A 23892-nucleotide genomic window follows, 5' to 3' on the forward strand; every position below is an offset into this window, starting at 1 on the left:
GAATTAGTTTGTATCATTTGTCTTTGACTCTGCTAGAATGAAAGATGTATCCTTTGTCACTCTTTTTCTGATTTTAATTATAAAGCAGGTTTTACAATCTTTTCATTTTTTGGTAGGGATCACATGCAGTGGTCAAAAGAAGAAGAAGCAGCAGCCAGAAAAAGAGTAGAGGAAAACTCAGCTGTGCGAGTCCTTCTGGAAGAACAAGGTCGGCAACTACATGTAGTAGCTTTTGGAGCCTGGTTTTTCTCTTTGACCTTCCGCTGATTCAGTTCACATGTTAGTCTGTTTTCCTCCTGTGTCATTACTTTGGAGAGTTCTTAGCTTTTACCTACGCCAATCCACTTGTTCCATTTGGGAGAATTCCATTATTCTAGTGTAGTGGGACAAAGTCAGTGAAATAAATCATGTATTGACTCTTTACTTGCTTTTTTGGTAATCATAATATTACATTTTTCTGAGAGATACACAAAAGGAAATTTTGAAATTTCCCTCTTGCTATGCATCTTTTATTTATTTAGTTGTTTTTGTTGTTTATTTATTTATTTTGAGAGAGAGACAGAGCTCACAAGCTAGGGAGGGGCAGAGAGAGAGGGAGAGAGAGAATCCCAAGCAGGCTCCATGCTGTCGGTGCAGAGCCAGACCCAGGGCTTGATCTCATGAACCGTAAGATCATGACCTGAGCCAAAATCAAGAGCCAGATGCTTAACTGACTGTGCTACCCAGGTGCCTCACTATGCATCTTTTAGTATGCTGTTGTGCATTTTACTGGCCAGGAATATTTAATAAATTCAGAAACTTTGAGCAAAAAAGGTAAAGTATTAAAATGTTGTGACCTTTTAGGCTAAACATCAAGGTATTTTTCTTGGAGGCCTTTTGATATTCAGAATTTAATTGAGGTAAGACCTTGCCAACCTTCGAATCTGGCTTCTAAAAAAATTGGCTAGTGCTACTATTACAAAAACAGAAAATAACAAGCATTGGTAAGGATGTGGAGAAATGGAACCCTTATGCACTGTGGAATTGGTGAAATTGTAAAATGGTGCCGCCTCTATGGAAAACAGTATAGAAGTTCTTTAGAAAGTTAAAAATGGAAGTACCATATGACCTAGCAATCCCACCTCTAGATATATAGCCAAAAATTAAAAACAGGGTTTTGAAGGTATATTCACACATCCATGTTCATAGCAACACTAGTCACAATAGGCAAATGGTAGAAGCAATCCACATGTCCCTCGACGGATAAATGGATAAACAAAATGTGGTATACACACAAGAGGATATTACTCAGCCTCAGAAAGGAAGAAAATCCCATCACATGCTACAACATGGATGAACCTTGAGAATATTATGCTAAGTGAAATAAGTCAGTCACAAAAAAGGCAAATACTATATAATTCCACTTATATGAGATACCTTAAGTAGTCAAATTCATAGAAACAAAAAGTAGAATGGTGGCTACCAGGGGCTGGGGGGAGGAGGAAACACAGAGTTGTTGTTTTAAAACATACAGAGTTTCAGATTTGCAAGATAAAAAAGTTCTGGACCTCTGTTTCACAACAAAGTGAATATACTTAACACTACTGGACTGTACACTAAAAAATTGTTAAGATGATAAATTTTATGTGATGTGTCTTTTACCATATTTTTTTTTAAACCACACTAGAAAAAACTTGGTCTGTGTCATTCTCACTTCATAGCTAGGAACCCATATACAATTTGACCAACCCATATACACTTTGACCAACCCATGTACTCTCGAGAAGACTTTCTACCTTGTTTTTCCTAAAGTGATTTCTCCTTTAAAACAGGTTTGTTCTGGGGCGCCTGGGTGGCGCAGTCGGTTAAGCGTCCGACTTCAGCCAGGTCACGATCTCGCGGTCCGTGAGTTCGAGCCCCGCGTCAGGCTCTGGGCTGATGGCTCGGAGCCTGGAGCCTGTTTCCGATTCTGTGTCTCCCTCTCTCTCTGCCCCTCCCCCGTTCATGCTCTGTCTCTCTCTGTCCCAAAAATAAATAAAAAAAAATAAAAAAAAAATAAAAAAATAAAAATAAAACAGGTTTGTTTTCTTTAAAAAAAAAAAAAAAAAAAAGTTGTTTGAAGTACCAAATACATAGAGAAATTTTCACAACTCTTAAATGAATTGTCCCAAAGCTCATTGAATTTCCCCAATATCCATGTCAAGAAACAGATTATTACCATTAACCCCAAAACCTCCTCATTTTCTGAACGAATAACAATACTTTTCCAACCCCTCCGACTCCACAAAGAGCAACCACTATTCTGGCTTCTAATACCCTAGATTAATTTTGCCAGAACAGCTTGGTTTTGGTCATGATGATTTCTCAATCATTCTTGTAGCAGTATCAGAGTACCTGATAGATGGAGCAAGTGTCAGCAGACTATGGCCAGGGGCAAATCCAATCTACTGCCGGTTTTTATAAATAAAGTTTTATTGGAACACAGACATAATCATTTATTTACATATTGTCTATGGTTGCTTTTGAGCTATATACACAGAGTTGAATAGTTGTAATAGAGACTGTACATAGCCCACAAAGACTACTTACTGTCCGACCCTTTACAGAAAAGTTTGCCAACTCCTGAGATAGAATTTGGTTTCCAGATCAATCCTATGTTCTGAAACCCCCCAGGGAAAGATGTTTTAATTCCTCTGTGCAAGCCAAACATGGTGAAAATCACTAATCTCACCAATAGTCAACTATTATTCTAGTGACTTTAGTATACAATTGTAGCTAAGGTTTGAAAACTGAGCTAATGAGACAGCTTTTAACCAGTGAAGGGGGCATTTCTTCCGTATCTTATTCTCTGCCACCATTAATGACTTACTTTATCCTCTGGCACTGTTTGGTACTCCTTAGAGCTAGTTCTCCTTCCTTATCTTAAGCATGAATATGTCCTGGAGGGTGGGCAGGATAGAAGAGCACCTGATCCACGATGGAACCATTCTATTTTTATGAGCTCCAGCCATGCAGTCCCAGAGTGGGATGTAGCCAGGGAGTGTTGGGGCTGGATTTGAGGGTGCATACCAGTGGCAGTTCTGCTTACAAATCAGCCAACATTGCATTCCTTTGCAGGAACTCTGTCACACTGTTTCTGAGGAAGTATAATTTTGCTTCTTTGCCAGCAGCTGCACAGACATATTTTCCACATTACTCAAGCTTCTGCTAGTGGCCACCTGGATGTGACAGAGAGAGTCAAGCCTAAACAGAATTAAAAGTTATCAGTCATCTTAATTCGTTTCCAGGAAGTTAAAAATTATCTACAGTATATTTCCTGATATGAAAAACCAAGAATTTTTTTCATGCTCTCTTGAATATTTGTTTAGGACATAAATAGATGAGCAGTGCTGATAATGTTCCCTTAAAGTGCTCTGTACTGAGGCTGCCTATTTTGGCCTATTTACGTTAACAATGAACTTGAGTGAAGCTAATGAGAAGGTTATTTTAGGGCTTGGAAACCGCAGTAAAGGAAAATGACAGTTCCCACAGAACCATAGTGTGACTGAAATAGAAAGGTGGTGACTGGCCTCTCTCTACAGAAGCAGGAAAAGCAGGCTGGAGAGGACTGATGATACTGCTTTGAAGCATTTGGTTTGCTTATTAGCGCATACAGTCTCTTTCTGAGCAAGTTTTCTGGCTGCTGTGGAGACCCAGAACTAAAGACTCCATTTTAAAATGACTCAAAATGGGGAGCCTGGGGAGCTCGTTCGGTTAAGCCTCTGACTCTTGATTTCAGCTCAGGTCATGATCTCATAGTTCATGGGTTCAAACCCCGTGCTGGGCTCCATGCTGACATCACAGAGCCTGCTTGGGTTTCTCTCTCTCCCTCTCCCTCTCTGCCCCTCCCCCACTCGTGCTGTCTCTGTCTCTCTCAAAATAAATAAACTTAAAATTTTGTTTTAAGTAATAAAAGTAAAATGAAATAAAATGACTCAAAGTGATTGAGGTTTCCCCACCCTGGAATAGAACATGGTGCGGTGGACTGCATACATGTCAGGGAATTGCCACAAGGAGGGGACCACACAGGGAGAGTGGCCATTTATGCCATTTAAGTAAGATTGCATAGAGCAGCAATTGAGGCTGCTGTGGGGATGGCAAAGAAAGAGAACTTCTGTTCTGAGGAGCTATGTTCAGTGACAAGACATTACAGTGAGACTAAATACCTTCTCAGCCACCCAGCCAGTCTCTGCCAGGAATCAGCCAGGTCTCTGCCAGGTCCTGCTAGCCTGCAGAAGTCCGGGGGGAAGCTTCTAATTTGATATCTAGCGTCTCTGATGAATACAGGTCAAGGTGAATGGATCCATTTAAAGCTCTGCTCGTAAACTTTGTAAAAACCCAAAGGAGGCTCTGACCCGGTTCTTATTCTGGTGCTTCTGTTAACCACTATCCCTCCTTTTCCAGGAGAGCCCTAAGTCTCTGAAAGAGCCTGTTTTCTCCCATCACAGAGGATTCCATTGGCAGATCATTATATAGCATAAGGACTATTTATTGATCTTATCTCACTTATTTTAATGTCCCTGGGAGGAAATACTAGTTGTTCTGCCATGCTGACCTACTCTCTAGCACACTTCTTTTGGTCTTGTGTGTGTCACTCCCTCCTGTCACTCCCATTTCTCATTTCTCACCTATTGTCTCAGATGTTGTGAGAACTGAAGTCAGGAAACACCCTCACAGTTCTAAAAATAGGAACTTAAGCATCACAAATAGTGTAGTTTTTTGCTGAGAGATGGTTGACATTTCATGTCTGTGATTAAAGTGTATAACCTCCAAGCTCTCATTAGCAATATTTCTTCCACTTAGGTGCCCAGATTAATAGTTTTAATTCCACGTTTCCTTTTGGTAATTTATTTTAAATATTACAATAGTTCATATTTCTTTTAAAAGCAGATTAATTCAGAGAAATAAGAAAAACACATTTGGCAGTTTTTGAGTTAACATGTTTATATTTTATAATTTCCTAAAAACATCTCCAGTGTGTTATATCTTAGCTGATCATTTAGCAAATGTAATGGGCTTTTAAAACTCAATAACGAAAGCAGCTGCTATTTTTACTTTAAAATATACTTTCAAATAACTACCTATCTAGGGTGAGTTATCTATGTTAAGCAAAATAGTAAAAGAATAACTTTGTCACTTGTGAATACCTTTACCACTTGAAAGTGTCCTGTGTGAAAAAAAAGAGTAGCTAAAAGTTTCGTGTGCTGATAAATTTAGGGTACTTTTTTTTTTTAAATGTCTATTTATAGTTGAGAGAGAGAGAGAGAGAGAGAGAGAGAGAGAGCGCCAGCTGGGGAAGGGCAGAGAAAGAAGGAGACATAGAATCCAAAGCAGGCTCCAGGCTCTGAGCTGTCAGCACAGAGCCCGATGTGGGGCTTGAACTCACAGACTGTGAGATCATGACCTGAGCTGAAGTCAGATGCTTTACCGACTGAGCCACCCAGGTGCCCATAGGGTACTTATTTTTAAATCAGCTTTGTTTTTTTAAAAGTTCATGCTGTGCTCTTAGAAATACACTTTTCATGGGGCGCCTGGCTGGCTCAGTCAGTAGATCATGCAACTCCTGATCTCAGGGTTGTAAGTTTGAACCCCACTTTGGGTGTAGAGATTACCTAAACATAAAATCTTGGGGCACCTGGGTGGCTTAGTCAGTTGAGCTTCTGACTCTTGATTGTGGTTCAGGTCATGATCTCAGGGTTGTGGGATCCACATGAGCTCCACATGAGCATGGAGCCTGCTTAAGATTCTCTGTCTCTCCCTATGCTTCTCTCCCCCATCTGCATGCTCTGTCTCTCAAAAAAATAAAAAATAAAATCTTAAAATATGTGTGTGTGTGTGTTTGTATATAGTGTATATATATATATATATATATATATATATATATATAGTATATATATATATACATATATATACTTTTCGTAAGAGTTTTTTCTTAATTAGAGAATGAACTTTATCAGTGGTATATGGAAATTTCTAACTTTGAGAGCTCAGGTGTTTGTGTAAATGATGTGCAAAAATAATTCTAAATTGCCTTTTGTTTCACTGTAACAGGATAAATTTTCATAATTCATACTAATCATATCTCATATGTCAGATACATAAATGGTTTAATTCAGTTTCTTAGTTGTGATATTCAGTGTGATTCAGGGTGAGTTCTGAATATTTAAGTATAGTTAGTATGTCATATTCCTTCTTCCCCTCAGCAGTATTAAATTTAATAAATGAATAATTGAGAATTTGCTTCATCTGTCTGTGGTTAAGCACATCACTACATCCCTTTTACTGCCATTGGCACTGAGCAATTAACTCTGAGTCCACAGCCTAGGAATATGAAAGGAAAAACTGCTTCTCCAAGAAAAACTGATCATTAATATACCTCTTTAGAAAATCAGTTGGTTAAAAAAAAAAAAAAAAATCAGTTGGTTGGGGCATCTGGCTGGTTTAGTCAGGAGAGCATGTGACTCTTGATCTCAGGGTCATACATTATGTATGTATTTTGGACAAGATTAAGAAAGGGCAGATTCTCCACACTATATTTATCATTATTGGCCTGAACTTGAGATGAGTTAATAGGAGGTTGAAACTAAATTTTTCACTCATGGTCAGGAAAAATAGCTCTTCCACTTCCCTGTTATCAGAGACCTTTAATGTTCAGGAAATTAAATCGTATGCTGAAGGTGTTTACCTTGCTTCTAACCAGATCTGTGAGTGTGAATGAGCTTCTGGTGGGGTCTCAGAAGCCATCACACATAACTGGGAACTATGAATTGCCAGCCTTGATTGAGATACTGCTGAAAGCACAACTTTAAAAAACAAAGAACAAGAAAGTTCCAGCCCATTAGCCTTTACCCCAGCCCATGCTGGGTGCTGTTTCTGTTTTGTTTCTATCCCACAAACCCACCTATTCTCATAGAACATTTTATGTTTCCATTGCTCATCATAATTTCATCATATAATTTTGCATAGTTTATATTTTATATAAATCAAATGGTGTTTAATTCTGTATTTTTTTTGTCTGTTTTTATGAAGGTTCACTCCAATTAGCATTTTTACAATTTATACTGATTATGTCATACTGAAGTTTTAATTTCAATTGGATGCTTTATAATGAGAGGAAAGTACAAAATCAGAAAAACAGGTTATTTTCAGAGATATTTTGGAGGGGTTGTTACTGATTTTGTGTTGTGATGCCTGGGTGGTTCAGTTGATTTAAGCATCCAACTCTTGATTTTCGGCTCAAGTCATGACCTCAGGATTCTTAAGATGGAGCTCCGGGTTGGGCTCTGTGTTGACAATGCAGAGCCCACTTGGGATTCTCTCTCTCCCTCTCACTCTGCCCTTCCCCTGCTGGTGTTTTCTCTCTCTCTCTCTCTCTCTCTCTCTCAAAATAAATAAACTTTAAAATTTTTCTGATTTTGTGTTAGGAAGGCAATATAGTGTAATGGTTAAGAGCATGAGCTTCATTTATTTATTCTTTTTTAAATTTATATTTTTTAGTAATCCCTACACCCAAAGTGGGGCTCGAACTCACAACACCAAGATCAAGAGTCATATGCTCTTCTGACTGAGCCAGTCAGATACCCCAGAGCATGAGCTTTAAAGTCCAATAGACTTGGGGGGTGCCTGGGTGGCTCAGTTGGTTAAGCGTCCGACTTCAGCTCAGGTCATGATTTCATGGTTCATAAGTTTGAGCCCCGCATTGCACTGTCTGCTGTCAGTACAGATCCCAACTCAGATCCTCTGTCCCTCTCTCTCTCTGCCCCTTCCCCACTCATGCGTGCTTGTGTGCACTTGTGCTCACACACTCTCTCTCTCTCATAAATAAATATTAAAAAAAAAAGTCCAGTAGACTTGGTCCAGATCCTGGCTCTAGCTGGATGACCTTGGAAAATTTTTTATCCCCTCTGACCTTGAATTTCTTTGTCTGTAGATTGGAGTAATAATATGTCTGATTGGTATCATCAGGATTAAAATGGGAAAAAATCCAAATAAAGCATTTGACATAGTGCCTAGCACATAACAAACACTCAGTATGTGTTATTGCTGTTAATGATATAATGATTTATGTTTTTTTCTCTTAATTCCTGAATAGTGGGAAATACTTGAAAAAGGCTTGGAAGTGTACGTATTAGCAGACCTTGACTGTAGTCTTCTCATAGTAATCATATCCTTTTTAAAGATTGCATAATCTAGGGTTGAATTTAGATGCTTGATGTATTTGCAATGAACCAGATTCCAGTCACCTTACTGAAGATTCATCTTTATAAACTGTAGAAATTAAAACAGTAGTAGTACAAGTTCATATTTAAGACAGCAATCTGACCCAAGGTTTTGTAGTTTGTAGAACTGACAATGTTTAATGTTCTCCATAAATTCATGGGGTTTAATAAGAAAAGTACATAGACTTTTAGACCTTGAACATAGAGAAACACTAATTCAACCCCTCATCAAATGAGGAAACTGTCGGCAAGTTGAATGAAGAATTCATCTAAAATTCTTGTTTTGTGTATATGATATAGATAAAACTTTACAAAAAGAAAGAACTACTTAATAATCATTAAATTGTTGCCATCACTCTAAATATTCATCTGATTATTATAAATGAGTATATAATAAATATTAATGTTTTAAAAAAATTATTTATATTTGAGAGAGAGAGGGAGAGAGAGAGTACAAATGGGAGGGGCAGAGAGAGGGAGAGAGAGAGAACCCTAAGCAAACTCCATGCTGAGAGCATAGAGCCCAACTTGGGGCTCAAACCCATGAACCATGAGATGATGACCTGAGCCAAAATCAAGAGTCAGACACTCAACCAATTGAGCCACCCAGGAGCTGCCCCCTTCTCCCTATTTTAAATAGCACTACTATGAACATTTTTTCTTCCAAGCTGCTGTCCTGCTATTTACCTCCTTCCTCCCAATTAATTCCGAGGGGAATATTTCCACAGATTAATTGAGATGTAGTGTTACATTCTAGTTACTGATAGTTAGGTTCAAACTCACTTCACAAGTAGCTTGGCAATGAAAACTCAGATACTAGAGATTTTACTAAATGTAGGTCTTCTTAGGTGGTTGCTTTTTATTAAACTGAAACATTTTTTACCAGCACAGAGTGAGTTACAAAGAGAGTTTTTAAGGAAAAAGGAACAGGGGAGGTGTGAGAAAACCCTGGGGAAATTTGATAGTTTCCTAATTCCTCCTGAATCTGATTTTCAGAATGTTGTTTTATTTCCTCACACAGTATACCAGGCACACTCCAGTTCTTAAAAGTAGAGATAGAACTATTTTAAAGATAATATATAAAATTTTCAGATTAACCACAAATGGGCTTCCTTCCATTAGTGCAGATGTGAACATGTTTTGGACTTCAGCATCATATAATTCTTTTGTTACAGAGATCTACTTTCATTTCTCAGACCTTAAATACAGATGGGAGTTTCTGTCTTTATAGCAAGTCCTGCTGCCAGATACAATTCAGCCTTGATGGGAAGGAAGTCTTGTGGCCAGATGGGTGGAGATCCATGTACAAGGCCATAAAGATAAAAATGGAAAGAAAAGGAAAACTATAAAGGCTTCAGGACAGGGTTCTACAACAAAGATGAACTGGCAACTGCTGGCAACTGCTTGTTCTGAGGGTTGGGGCTTCTTTACAATTATGAAAGAAATGATTCCATTATTTTTATTTGTAACTTTATTTAGGGGATAGTAATTTCATACAGATCAAAATTCAAATGAAAATTCTTTCTTTTTAATTTCTTCTTTCCTAGCCTTTGTTTGTTTGTTTATTTATTTATTTTGAGAGAGATATTGAGAGAGCACAAGCGGGGAGGGGCAGAGAGCAAGGGGGACAGACGATCTGATGCAGGCTTTAGGATCCAAAGCAGGCTCTATGCTGACAGCAGAAAGCCCAGTGCAGGGCTTGAACTCACTAACCGAACCATGAGATCATGACCTGAGCTGAAGTTGGACACTTAACCGACTCAGCCTCCCCAGGCACCCCCAAATGAAAATTCTTTTTCTATTCCTGGCCCCAGCCAACCCAGTTCCCCTTTCTAGAGGCAACCAGTATTACTAGTTATATGATTATCCTTCCAGAGGTATTCTGTACATATACAAGCAAATATGTGTGTGTGTATGCATTGTGTTTCTGTGTATGCACACACGTGTTCTTTATCTTCATTTTTCCTAACAAATGATTGTATCGTATACACACTGTGCTACACTTTGCTTTTTTGCCCAACATTAGATCTTGGAAATTATATCAATAGAAGATCTTTTTTATTCTTTGAAAGCACTTTAAAAAGGTCATGTGTCGGGGCACCTACGTGGCTCAGTCGGTTGAGCAACCAACTTTGGCTCAGGTCGTGATCTCGTGGTCTGTGAGTTCCAGCCCTGCATCGGGCTCTGTGCTGACAACTTGGGAGCCTGGAGCCTGCTTCAGATTCTTTGTCTCCCTCTCTCTCTCTGCCCCTCCCCCGCTCATGCTCTGTCTCTCTCTCTGTCAAAAATAAACATTAAAACAAATTTTTTTTAATAAATAAAAAAATAAAATAAAATAAAATAAAAAAAAAAGGTCATGTGTCTATATTGGGTGAGAATAATTCTTTTTTTTTAATGTTTATTTTATTTTTGAGAGAAAGCATGAACAGGGGAGGGGCAGAGGGAGAGGGAGGCACAGACTCTAAAGCAGGCTCCAGGCTCTGAGCTGTCAGCACAGAGCCCAATGTGGGGCTAGAACCCACAAGCCATGAGATCATGACCTGAGCCGAAGTTGGACACTTAACCGACTGAGCCACCCAGGTGCCCCAGGTGAGAATAATTCTTAACCCAGGGATTAGGCCTGGTACATGCATAACAGTGTCCAAGAAATGTTTGTTGAGTGAAGGAGTGAGTGAATTATTTTATTAATTTAAGGTACAAATAAAAAGAGGCAGAAAGCTGGGGCACCTGGGTGGCTCAGTTGGTCAAGCGTCCGACTCTTGGTTTCCGCTCAGGTCGTGATCTCATGGTTTGTGGGTTTGAGCCCCACATCAGACTCTGCAGTGCATGTTCACACAGACTCTCCACAGCATGGAGCCTGCTTGACATTCTTTCACTCCCTCTCTCTCTCTGTCCTTCCCCCGCTCACTCTGTCTCTCTCAAAAAATAAATAAATAAGGCTAAGAAAAAAAAGAGGCGGAAAGCTAAGAATTGTCTGAAGTTCTGAGATGGTTGAACTAATGCTGACACTGGACAGAGGGAAATCCAAGGGATAACATCATGAAACGCAAATTTCCTTTAAAAAGGCATATCTCTTTAAGGTTTCATAGTAGGAGATGTCAATAGGAAGAGATTCCTCTGGAGGTAGGGGGAGAATGGGATGGCTCTTAGCTCCAGGGGTTAAGATAGGTGGTCCTAGCTCTGCTGTGACTGGGCTCTGGGGCCTAGAACAAGTAGGTTCATATCCGTGCTATCTTCTGTTCAAACGCAAAACAAGGGAGTTGGGAGTAGATTATTTCAATGGGCCATTCTGGCTCTAAGATTGTGTAATTTATAATTCTGCAATTTCCTGTCTGATTACCAAGATATTCATTGTGTTGAAACTGCATATACAGAGACATAAAAAATGGTGTCCTTTCTCTAAGAGTCCTACAAGTTATTGGTAAAAATGTGAGTATTAAGAATCCAAGATTTAGGGGTGCCTAAATGAGTGGCTCATTTGGTGTCTGACTCTTGATTTCAGCTCAGATCATGATCTCATGGTTCGTGGGTTCAAGCCCCCCATTGGGCTCCACACTGACAGCACAGAGGTTGCTTGGGATTCTTTCTCTCTCCCCCTTCTCTGCTTGTGTGTGTGCTCTCTCTCTCTCTCTCAAAAGAAATAAATAAACTTTAAAAAAAAAAATCTGGGCGCCTGGGTGGCTCAGTTGGTTAAGCCTCCAACTTTGGCTCAGATCATGATCTCTTGATTCATGAGTTCAAGCCCCTCATCAGGCTCTGTGCTGTCAATGTAGAGCCTTCCTGAGATCCTCTGTCTCCCCCTCTCTCTGCCCCTCCTCCCTTTGTGCCTGTGTGCACACATGCGCTCTCTCTTACAAAAATAAACATTAAAAAACTTTTTTAAATCTATCTTCCTTAAAAAAATAAATAAAAATAAATTCAAGATATAAACTATAAAAAGTAGTTTGCAATGATTATATTCCTCACAAAAATGTATCGGCCAAACTATTAAGACACAAGCAGATTTGTAGGGGATAGAACTAAATACCCCATACACTGATACATTTTGAGAAAAATAATACTCTGTAGTTTTAACCTGTAAGAGGCCAAAAAAAAAATCAGATAAATAAAAATTATAATATTAAAGTTATTCAGTAGTAAATGTAATTGTTATAAATGTATGTAATATATTCAACAGTATTTAATTATTAAATATATTTAGTTATTAAAGTAGTAACTAATAGTAAACATCATTTATAGTAAAATAAATCTTTTTTTTTCTCTTTATTTTAGTTAAGTATGAGAATGAAGCTAGTCAATATTGGGATACATTTTATAAGATTCATAAGAATAAGTTTTTCAAGGATCGTAATTGGCTGTTGAGGGAATTTCCTGAAATTATTCCAGTTGATCAAAAAACTGAAGAGAAGACACAAGAATCATCATGGGATAATGTGAAAACTGGTGCTGCAAATTGTTTCTCAAGAATGCACTGCCCTATTATGCCTGAGGAAAAAAATCTTGGTATGAAAAGGTGTGGTTCATCAGATGGTCCAAGCAGAGCAAGATCTCATTTTTCCAACCTAGACTCTGAAGAACACAGCGAAGGACCTCTGAAGACCGAATTGTTTCCTGGTAGCAGTGCCACTTTCAGAATCCTTGAGGTACTGTCCTGCAGGGGCAAAGATGGGAGGTGGCAAATAATTTTAAAATGTATATTGCATATTACTTTATTAATGATCCAGATTTTTTAGGGGGAATAATGATCAAATCTAACTAGAAAAGGGTTCAGTATGCCTTTGTGCATAAAAAATATTGAAGGGACTCACATGTATAATCAGGCTCTAAGTTTGTGATTTTAATTTTTTTTTAATTTGTTTTCATTTCTAATTTGAAGGCAGTTTTAAATACCAGTAAAGTTTTGGCCTTAATTTCTGTCTCTTTCTGTTATTACCCCTTTTTAAGTGAAATAGAAATAAGTGAGATATAATTAGCTATAATCCAGTGTAGACCTTGACTTACTTTCTTTCTTTCTTTCTTTCTTTCTTTCTTTCTTTCTTTCTTTCTTTCTTTCTTTCTTTCTTTCTTTCTTTCTTTCTTTCTTTCTTTCTTTCTTTCTTTTTTTAATGTATTTATTTCTTTTTGAGAGAGAGTGAGAGCAAGAGCACAAGCAGGGGAGGGGCAGAAAGAGAGGGAGACACAGAATCTGAAGCAGACTCCAGGCTCCGAGCTGTCAGCACAGAGCCCAAAATGGGGCTCGAACTCAAGGACTGTGAGAGAATGACCTGAGCCGAAGTTGGACGCTTAACCAACTGAGCCACCAGGTGCCCCTTGACTTTCTGTTTTTAAAAGTAAATCTCCTCCTTTGGGTTATAAAGGTATCTATACAAGGGATTTAACCACTCTTCACATTTTACTAACTTTTTTTTTTTCATTTATACTATTTTATATAGTTGAGCTATACTGTACCTGTATTTTGAGGTTTTGGTTTTTTTCTATTTAACATTATATCATAAGCAGTTTTTTCTATCTTAAAAATTCTCTATAAACATTTTTGTGGCTGCAAAATATTTTATTATGTGGAGTACTTTAATTCTGCTTATCTGTTTTTACAGTACTGAGCATTTAAATTGTTTTCAGTTTTCTACAGAAAATATCTTTGGGTATAGACTTTTCTGTATTTCTTTTATTATCTTGGGTCAGATTTACTAATTCGTAATTTATTTTAAAAATGTAATGCTCTTAGTGGTACCTGGGTGTCTCAGTCATTTGAGAATTCGACTCCTCATTTCAGGTCATGATCTCATGGTTTGTGGGATCGAGCCCTGCATCTGGCTCTGTGCTGACAGCGTGGAGACTGCTTGTAATTCATTCTCTCTCTCTCTCTCTCTCTCTCTCTCTCTCTCAAAATAAATACATAAACTTAAAAAAATAATAAAATAATAAATTTAGTGCTCTTAAAATATATTGCCAAATAATTTTCTAAGAAGCTGTATTAATACCAATTCACGGCAATATATGTCTGTTTCATCACACTCTCATTGGTTAGAATATTCTTACTTAAGTGCTTTCCTTTTTGACAGATGAAAATTACACCTTGTTTTAATTTGCATTTCTTTGATTGCTAACTAGGTCAGACAGTTCTTCAGATGTTTAGAAGACAGTTGTATTTCTTTTGTGTTCTATTTATTTCCTTTGCTAATTTATCTGTTACTGTTTTTTTAATGAATTCTACCCTTTTATCATATTTATTGCCAATTTTTTTTCATAGTGCATTGGTCACCTTTTAATTTGGTTTGAGTTTTGGTGTATAAAAATTTCACATGTTTAATTAATGAATTAATGTTTAATTAATTTCACATAGTTAAATTAATCAGTGTTATTCTTGTGGCTTATTCCTTTGCTTTTGAGTTTAGAAAACTCTCCTACACCTAGAGATCCAGTAAATTTATTCTAGTTTTTTTTTTAATGAAAAAAATCTAACATTGGTGAAGAAAATTTAACCTTCTTTTCATGATATTTGTTTATTCTTTCAATTTTTTAGGTTGGCTGTGGTGCCGGAAATAGTGTTTTTCCAATTTTGAACACTTTACAGTGAGTTTTAAAGTTTTCTCCTACAAAATTTTACATATGTATGGGGTGTTGAGAAATTCTGGGAAAATGTCACGTGTATGCTGGTAGTGTTCTTATTCTCATATAAACAATCACTGAAGCAAATTTCAAAGAATTGTTTCAGTGTCTAATTTCACGTAAACTAGGAATTACTATGAAAAGAATGACCCATGGGTTGTCCACCATGGGTCAAAGTAATTTTTAAAGCTTGTGTTTGCATGGATGAGAGAATAAGAAAAGAGCAAGGGATTTGACCCTTCCACTAAGCTGTGAATTGCTAACTTCAGAAATCTGTTTGTTCCTCCAGGTATGTAGGTGCCATTTTACACACACAGAATTGAGTTTAAAGCTTATTCTTAACCCTCATTTTGTCATCACTTCTGGAGCCACACCCAGTAGAAGACCTTCTTTTGTCAAATAACTTGAAAATGTTTGAAGGTAACAGCAACTAGTCTAAGACTAGACTAAAACTCAAAAAAGCAGACAGAGATGATAGGGACAGAGGTGTTTTCCTGACACATCCTTCCTGTTCACTGCTTCACGTATATGTTGTGGTATTTCCATGATGAAGACACTTCTTACAAAGCTTTTCTAGCACCTTTTACCTATTCTGTTTTTTTTTTTTTTTAGTTTTTTTTTTCTTTTTTTACATTTTATTTATTTTTGAGAGACAGAGAAAGACAGCACAAGTGGGGGAGGAGCAGAGATACAAGGAAACACAGAATCTGAAGCAGGCTCCAGGCTCTGCACTGTCAGCACAGAGCCCGATGCAAGGCTCGAACTCACAAACTGTGAGATCGTGACCTGAGCTGAAGTCGGATGCTCAACTGACTGAGCCACCCAGGCGCCCCTCTGTTGTTTTTTTTTTTTTAAGTTGATACAATAACTTTCACATTATTTTTTCCATTATAAAATCAACATGAGCACATTGCAGAACATTTCCATTAGAGGACAGAGGGGTGGGAATCACCCATCATCCTAACATAGCTACTGTTTGTTATAATTCCTGTCAGTCTTTATGTGTATTTTAAATTCTAATGATGCTATTTTTTTAGTGTTTCCTTGTAATACAATGAATTCTCATATACCCACCACCTCAATTTAACAGTTAACACAATGCCAACATTATGACACTTTTTTTTTCTTTCTTTATTTTTATTTTTATTTTTATTTTTATTTTTATTGAGAGAACTTGTGAGCAGGGGGAAGGGACAGAGGAAGAAAGAGAAAGAATCCTAAGTAGGCTTCCACGCTCAGTATGAAGCCCAACCCTGGGATCATGACCTGACTCAAAATCAAGAGTCAAATGCTCAACCAACTGAGCCACCCAGGTGCCCCTTATTTTATTTTTTTAAAGTAGTCTTCACACAGGGGCACCTGGGTGGCTCAGTCGGTTAAGCATCTGACTTTGGCTCAGGTCATGATCTCTCAGTTTGTGAGTTCAAGCCCCACGTCAGGCTCTGTGCTGACAGCTCCGGGCCTGGAGTCTGCTTTGGATTCTGTGTCTCCCTGTCTCAGCCCTTCCCATGCTCATGCTCTGTCTCTCTGTGTGTCTCAATAATAGATAAATGTTAAAAATAAATAAATAAATAAATAAATAAATAAATAAATAAATAAAGTAAGTAAGTAAGTAAGTAAGTAAGTAAGTAAGTAGGCTTCACACCCAGTGTGGAGCCCTACATGGAGCTTGAACTCATGACCCTGAGATCAAGATCTGAACTGAGATCATTAGTTGGACAGTTAACCAACTGAGCCACCAGGTGCCCCCAGGACACTATTTTTAAATACTTATGATGTAGCGCCAAAAAAATCAGGATATTCTTCATTACTAACATAGTAAATAGTAATTTCCAAATACCATCAGATTACCAGTTAAAGTGGCCAGGCAGAAGTGATAGAACTGCACATTTGCAGGTCTGAATGGCCTTTCTCCTTTTGTCTTTATTCTCTTTGTTTTCCCTTTTCCTCATTTCTGGTCCAATGTTTCCTGTTTTATTATACCACGTAGCCAGTTTCCTTCACCCGAGTTATCTCTGAGCTTACGGTACACAGAAATTTACTACCTTGGCAGTTGATAATGTGTTACTTTATGACTCATCCCAAGGTATTATTTAGCATGTCATTTCTTTATGTCTTGTGTCTCCAGCCACTGCTTGTATTCCTTGAGGTAGAAAGCATATTTTACCCTAATCTGATTTTCCAGGTAGCCCAACAGTATAATACAGATAGTTAGAGCTCAATACATATTGACTAATATCTCTGAATCCCCACTTGTTAGTAATATTTTTCCCTTTTTACTTCTCCCGCCAGCTAATAATTGCAATCTTTTGCTTCCTTGCTCCCTGATTCTTTGTGGCTCTGTCTTTTTTTAAAAAGTCATTGTAGTTCGATAACGCAAGATAATTAATTCATCATTAAAAGGCAATCAGTGATTAGCCTTCCAAAGGGAGGATTAGACTTTTTTTTCCCACCTAAGAAATTATGTTTTATTACTTTTGGAGAGTACAGGATTAGTGTTTTACATTTTCAGAATATTTTACCATAATTAGACCTCTGGAATTGAGAGGTCATATCATTCTCCAAGGATCATTTAATTCTTAAACCCCCTGCCAAGGGAGTGCTTTGTGGTGTGGTGTTAGTAGTGATATTTACACCTGCTTGCTGGGAGAAGGGCCAAGGCAGTCAGCTGATTTTATAGAAAAGCTCTGGAAAGTCATTGGGTGGTCACAAGACTTCAACTTGGGCTGCTGATGCATGGGAATTCAGTCTCAGAGGTCATGCTGCTGTCCTGGTAGGACCACATGGCAAATAGCACATACTTTCTTTAACTGCTAGACTGTTCTATATCTTGTGGGTGTTTAGTAACCACTGCCCAAAGGTTGACTGCATACCTTTTATAATGAGCTAGATGTGCCAGTGTCCAGAGAAGCATTTTGAGTTATATGGAAGTTTTTATAGAACCATGATAATTTCTTAAGTTTTTAAGTTCCTAGAAGGCAAAGGCAGATCTTCCTATAATATGATAATAGTAATAATAGTAATAGCAACAACAATTATAATAATGACTAACATTTATTAGGTGCTTACTCTGAGTTAGGAACCTTCCTAGAAACTTCTAAGAATCCCTTCAATCCTCACAGTGACCTTAGATGCCATATTTATCTCTACTTTATAGATGAGGAAACAGGATTACAAAGAGATTAAGTAACTATTCCAAGGTCACACAACTAAGTGGTATAGCCAGGATTCAAACCATAGACAGTTTGGTTCCAGAGCCCTTGCCCTTAGCCATCATATTACATCGTGCATCTGAGTGCTTACGGAAAGTTTTCAAACACATATGACCACCCAGCAAATTAAGAGTATGAATATATGGATTTCATAGGAAGCAGTAGGGGTACAGGCTGCAATAAATCACTGTTGGTTTTTTTTCAATGTTTATTTATTTTTGAGAGAGACAGAGACAGAATGCGAGTGGGTTAGGGGCAGAGAGAGAGAGGGAGGCACAGAGTCTGAAGCAGGCTCTAGGCTCCAAGCTGTCAACACAGAGCCCGACGTGGGGCTCAAACTCACGAGCTGTGAGGTCATGACTTGAGCCGAAGTCAGACGCTCAACCGACTGAGCCACCCAGGTGCCCCTAAATACTGTTTTTATTTGGGACAGACGAAAAAAAAAACAAGCAGTGCAAGTCATAACCAAATCCTGTTCATTATACTTTAACTTATTTGGACAGATCTTAAATTGAACGCAAATCTCCAAATGCCACAGAATGAAGGACTCCTCACAGTACTCATCCATGAGTAGCATTTAAGAGTATTATCTGAGCCTGGGTGAGATTTTATTTGTGGAATTCATATTTGTGCTTGTATCCCATATTTATTTAGTAGTTCTCCTTGCTTGAAATGTCTCCTGAATCAAAGTTCTAATTATGTGTTTCAAGGCCCACTTATATATCCTGCCACATACTGGTTTGAGCTCTCAGGATCAACTCTGCTTCTCATCCTTGGCACATGACTCCCACCTTTAAGCCCTATACCATTTATCCTTCTCCCCATTCAGCATTGCTATCCCCCTTCTTCAGAATTGTTAAAACTTACACCTTAGGTAAGACTTAGGAAGTCTGCCCTATCCATAACCCTGTAGAAGCTAGATAAAACCGATCATATCCCCAACTAGGCTATAAAACCCACAGGAGCCAGAACTATAGTTATAATTGTTATAATTGTTGTTTCATAACATGCCAGTCTCTGTGATTCAGGCATGGTGCTAAGCAACATGATGCAGTAATTATTTGATACAAGCATATGAGGGATGACCGGGAAGAGTACTGACCCACAAAATTCAAAGTATATGCATGCCCATGAGTAACCATGGTCCAGACATTGTTACTGAATTTCAGGTAAAAAGCCAAATAGAACTTGTCTAAGTTCAGTGGAGGCCAATTAAGATTACTCAAGACTTTTATATGAATAAACATCCTCCAACCAAAAAATAACTGTATTTATTTACATCTGTAAATAAAGTAACTGAGTCTTAGAGAGGATGAGTCAAATTCACAGAGTTAATAAATGGCAAATTCAGGACTTAAACGCAGGTCTGTTTGGCTTCAAAATCCATACTCTTACTATTTTATTGGACAATTTCATTTACTAACTTGTATTCTAATTCTTGATACATACATGAGTCTTAATAAATGTTTGAAAAAACTTGAAAAGATAACTAGGAGTTAATATATTAGTATTTTTTTACTCTTTTTTAGAAGTTGTATTTACATGCTATTAAAATAAATATGTATTCCTGTCCCATTAGGGCATCAGAGCCTCTGTGAGAAACTCAAGAACCAAATGAGTTGTACACACAGAAAGGGGACTGAAGCACCAAAGAACACAAGGGTCTGAGCATCCTTGCACAAGGGTAGCACTTGACTAGGCAACAAGGAACTATAGGCCCTGCTGGCTGGAGGCACAGAAGAAAGACTCGGGGGGAGGAAGATGGAGCAATGATGATGGATGGCGTTGGAGGGTTCCTGTGTGAGAGTGTGATAGGACGTAAGGCAGGTAGGCCCAAGCAACGGAGAGCTTTAAAACCAGGACAGGAAGGGGCACCTGGGTGGCTTAGTCTGTTGAGCGTCCAACTCTTGATTTTGGCTCAAGTCCTGGGATGGAGCCCTGTGTCGAGCTCTGTGCTGAGCATGGAGCCTGCTTAAGAGTCTCTCTCTCTCTCTCCCCCTCCGTCCCTCTCCCTCACTCATGTACACTCTCTCTAAAATTAAAAAACAAAACAAAACAAAAAAAAAACACAAAAAAAACCAGGACAGGAATTTGAAAGTTACCTTGTAGTTAATAAGTATTTGAGACAATGCTGTTTCAGAAGTAACATGAAGGCACCCATACACCATTATAGAGAACACCATCTAAAAGGAGAAACAGTAAGCCAGGTGTCATCCAAAATTTTATTAAAGAAATACCTTTTAACAAGTTCAAGCCTACAGTTTCCTTTCTTTTGTAACCTGAGCATATGTGAACTCTAAATTTAAATATTTCTTCCATTTTCATAGGAATGCTCCAGAGTCCTTTCTTTATTGTTGTGATTTTGCTTCCGGAGCTGTGGAACTAGTAAAGGTATGCCTCATATTTTCTTTAAAGAGAGCCATGTAAGGATATAATTTATTTGTTGTTGAAGTGATATTTTTTAAATGTTTCAGTGTTATCTGTAACCATGTTTAACTGAGCTTTTACTAATTCTGGGAATCACATCATCACCTGATGCCTAAGATATTACCCTAAAATGATAGAAGTTATTTTGAATTCAAAATAAAGCTGGGAAAAAAAAGGAAAATAAAATGAAATAAAAATGAAGGGACTGGTACACCTAGAAAGGTCAGCAGGTCCTATGAGGTGATCTTATTCATATTTATGTCCCTAGAGCCCTATGCACAGACTGATACATAGTAGGCACTAGTTAAATTGAAACTATTGAAAGTAAAACAAATTTTGAGAAAGTATATGATACAAATGTAAAATGTCCTAGACTATTTGGAAAACAGTGGGGAGCCTGGGTTTGTTTGACCAATCCCCAAAAGCTAGTAAGCATTACCTTAGCAAAAAGTACTTTTAGGAAATGGGAAAGGAAAGGAAATTCTGCTAACAGAAATGTGTAGTCAATAGATGGAACTTAATTTCTGATAACAAGAGTAATAGTTATTCATGGTAGACATTTTCTAAAATACTAAAAAACCTAAAGAGAAAGATAAAATTCACCTATAATCACACTTCCTAGAGTCCTATGGTGAATTGAGGTTACTGTTTTGGTATATATGCTTCTAGTGTTGTTTTGTACTCAAACTGTGTGCATGTGCATTTGTGTATGTGTGTGTGTCTGTGTGTGTGTGTGTACTCTAATTTTTTCATTATTTATTTTTTTTAAGTTTATTTATTTAAGTAATCTCTATACCCAACATGGGGCTCGAACTCATGACCCTGAGATCAAGAGCCACATGCTCCACCAACTGAGCCAGCCAAGGCACCCCTGCTCTAATTTTTTGAAAATAACAGCTTTATTGAGATATAGTTCACAGACCATGAAATTAACCATTTTAAAGTTATACAGTTCAGAGGCACCAGGGTGGCTCAGTCAGTTGAGCATCCAACTCTTTTGATTTCAGCTCAGGTCATGATCCCAGGTTGTGGGATCAAGCCCCGAATTGGGCTCGGAGCCTACTTAAGACTCTCTGTCTCTCTCTCTGTCTCTCTCTCCCTATCCCTCTCTCTCCCTCCCTCTGCCCCCTCTCCAGCTTGTACGCTCACTCTCTCTCTATCTCTTTCAAAAAATAAAGTATACAATCCAGTGATTTTTAGTATATTTACAGAGTTGTACAGTCATTACTATTATCTGATTGTGTATTAGAGAATATTTGTATCTTAAGCCAAAGGAGGCATGGACAAGCAGTGGGAGAGAAAACAGGATGATCTCAGTGCCTCCAAAATCACATAGGGTAGGCTTCCAGCAACGCTGCCTCAAAAGCCTGCCCTATTCCACTTTTAAAATTAAAAAGGGATTGTGAAGAATACTTGTTGTTGAGTCCAAGTGCTAGACTTAATTTTTTTATAGCAGCTTGAAATAAGCTAACAGAATATGGAATCTGAAATAAAATGCATTCATATTTACAGAGGGAAGGCACTGGGGAGAAATATAAAATTTGATCTCTTTATTTTAAGAAAAATGCTAAAAGTCTGCTAACTGCTTTTTTATTATTATTGTTCCTTTATCATGATAGTTGCACTCATCCTACAGAGCAGCTCAGTGTTGTGCCTTTGTTCATGATGTTTGTGATGAAGATTCACCGTACCCTTTTCCAGATGGGATCCTGGACGTCATTCTCCTTGTCTTTGTGCTCTCTTCTATTCATCCTGACAGGTAACTGAAGACACGAGAAAGGGCAAAGCAAATGTGTAAAGCACCTTTATCAATCATGGTTTTCAGAACTATCAAAAGTGACAATTCTTGACTTTATTATTTAGTGAACTATACCATATATAACATGCAGCCTTTTAAGTGCAGTTTTTCCTTTCTTCAGACTTTTAGAAAGAAACCGGTCAAACTGCTTCATTAGTGAGCTTTCTATCACTGTCAGAGTGAAGTGAGCATATTCTGGCAAGACACATACCTATTAAAAGTGACAGTGCTTTAAGGAGATTACAAATTCAGAACAGCCTAATAGACTCCCAAGAGGGAAATTGTACTTGGTGATCAGAAACAAACATCTTTCTTTGATTTAGCATCTTACTGAATGTTCGTGAAGAGGTGGGTTGTGAATCTGTTTGGCTTCATACCAGTCTGTCACAAGACTTTAAAAAAACGTGTTTTAGGGGCGCCTGGGTGGCTCAGTCGGTTAAGCGTCTGACTTCAGCTCAGGTCATGATCTCACAGTTCGGTTCGTGAGTTCGGGTCTTGCATCAGGCTCTGGGCTGACAGCTCAGAGCCTGGAGCCTGCTTGGGATTCTGTGTCTCCCTCTCTCTCTGCCCCTCCCCTACACATGCTCTGTCTCTCTCTGCCTCTCAAAAATAAAGAAAACTAATAAAAAAGAATGTGTTTTAAAGAAGCCCTCTAGGGAATTAGGGGTACTCAAGATTTGCCAGATTAACCTTGGACCTTTATAATCTAAGGTTGGCCTAATGCTGTCATTTAAATATTTATGACTTAGATTTTTTGTTCACATAGTGTTTTTTTTTTTTTTAAAGTTCATTTATTTATTTTGAGAGGGACAGAGAGTCGGAGTGGGAGTGGGAGAGGGGCAGAGAGAGAGAGAGAGAGGAGAGAGAGAATCCCAAGCAGGCCCCACACTGTCAGTGCAGAGCCTGACACAGGGCTTGATCCCATGAACTGCGACATCATGACCTGAGCTGAAACTAAGAGTTGGACGCTTAACTGACTGAGCCACTCAGGTGCCCTGTTCACACAATGTTTTGAAACAGTAAACATAGCTTTTGTTCAGAGAGGAAGTAGAAAGACATATTACCAGCTATTAAAATGATCACTTCTCTTAGAATTTTGCCACCTCATGTATATTAAGACATGTGTGGTGTCAAGGGTTGTGCATTTGTAAGTTTTCTTAAAATTGGGTTTTCTGCTCTGGTAGTAGATTTAGCTCCAGGAATGTTCCTCTGCTGGTAGATACAGACTTGATATCAACCACTCTTTGATGAGTGTGACACTTTCCCAAAGAAAGTGGGTTAATATGTGCGTTTTCCTTTGCAATTATAAAATCATTAAGACCCTTTACGGTCCTTTTACTTCTCATTCAGAGATGAGCTTTTTGGTTGCTTTTTGAAAGACAAATTAAATTTTCAAATAAATCTAAATGAAACATATTTGTACCTGGTGAGATATATCACATTCCATGAAGCTACATTTCCTCCCAGTTTCTATAATCTATGTCTTTCTACTAATCTGGGTAGAATATTGGCATCATTCAGGTACTGGTAGAAAGATGTCATCTATGTATTTTGTCTCATAGTTAAAAGAATGAATAGTTAAAAGGATGGAGTAGGTGGATAGAGAACA

General features: G+C 38.0%; 1 protein-coding gene across 9 annotated transcripts in view; it reads left to right on the top strand.

Moving 5' to 3' along the window:
* The window catches only part of METTL8 (methyltransferase 8, tRNA N3-cytidine), a 98263-nt gene that overhangs the window by 57931 nt on the left and 16440 nt on the right, over positions 1–23892 (top strand). For 8 of the 9 annotated variants that reach the window (XR_009257280.1, XM_058714266.1, XM_058714256.1 and 5 more), the window contains 5 exons: positions 117–208; positions 12510–12880; positions 14761–14810; positions 20386–20449; positions 22105–22244. Coding sequence is in view for 8 of the 9 variants with exons in the window: in XM_058714266.1 (XP_058570249.1) it covers positions 117–208; positions 12510–12880; positions 14761–14810; positions 20386–20449; positions 22105–22244 (717 nt within the window). In the remaining variant the exon portion in view is untranslated. The remainder of the gene's footprint in view (positions 1–116; positions 209–12509; positions 12881–14760; positions 14811–20385; positions 20450–22104; positions 22245–23892) is intronic. The other variant, XM_058714254.1, reaches the window with a different exon arrangement.

This window comes from Neofelis nebulosa, chromosome 2 (genome assembly GCF_028018385.1).
Source record: "Neofelis nebulosa isolate mNeoNeb1 chromosome 2, mNeoNeb1.pri, whole genome shotgun sequence".
NCBI classification, from domain to species: Eukaryota; Metazoa; Chordata; class Mammalia; order Carnivora; family Felidae; genus Neofelis; species Neofelis nebulosa.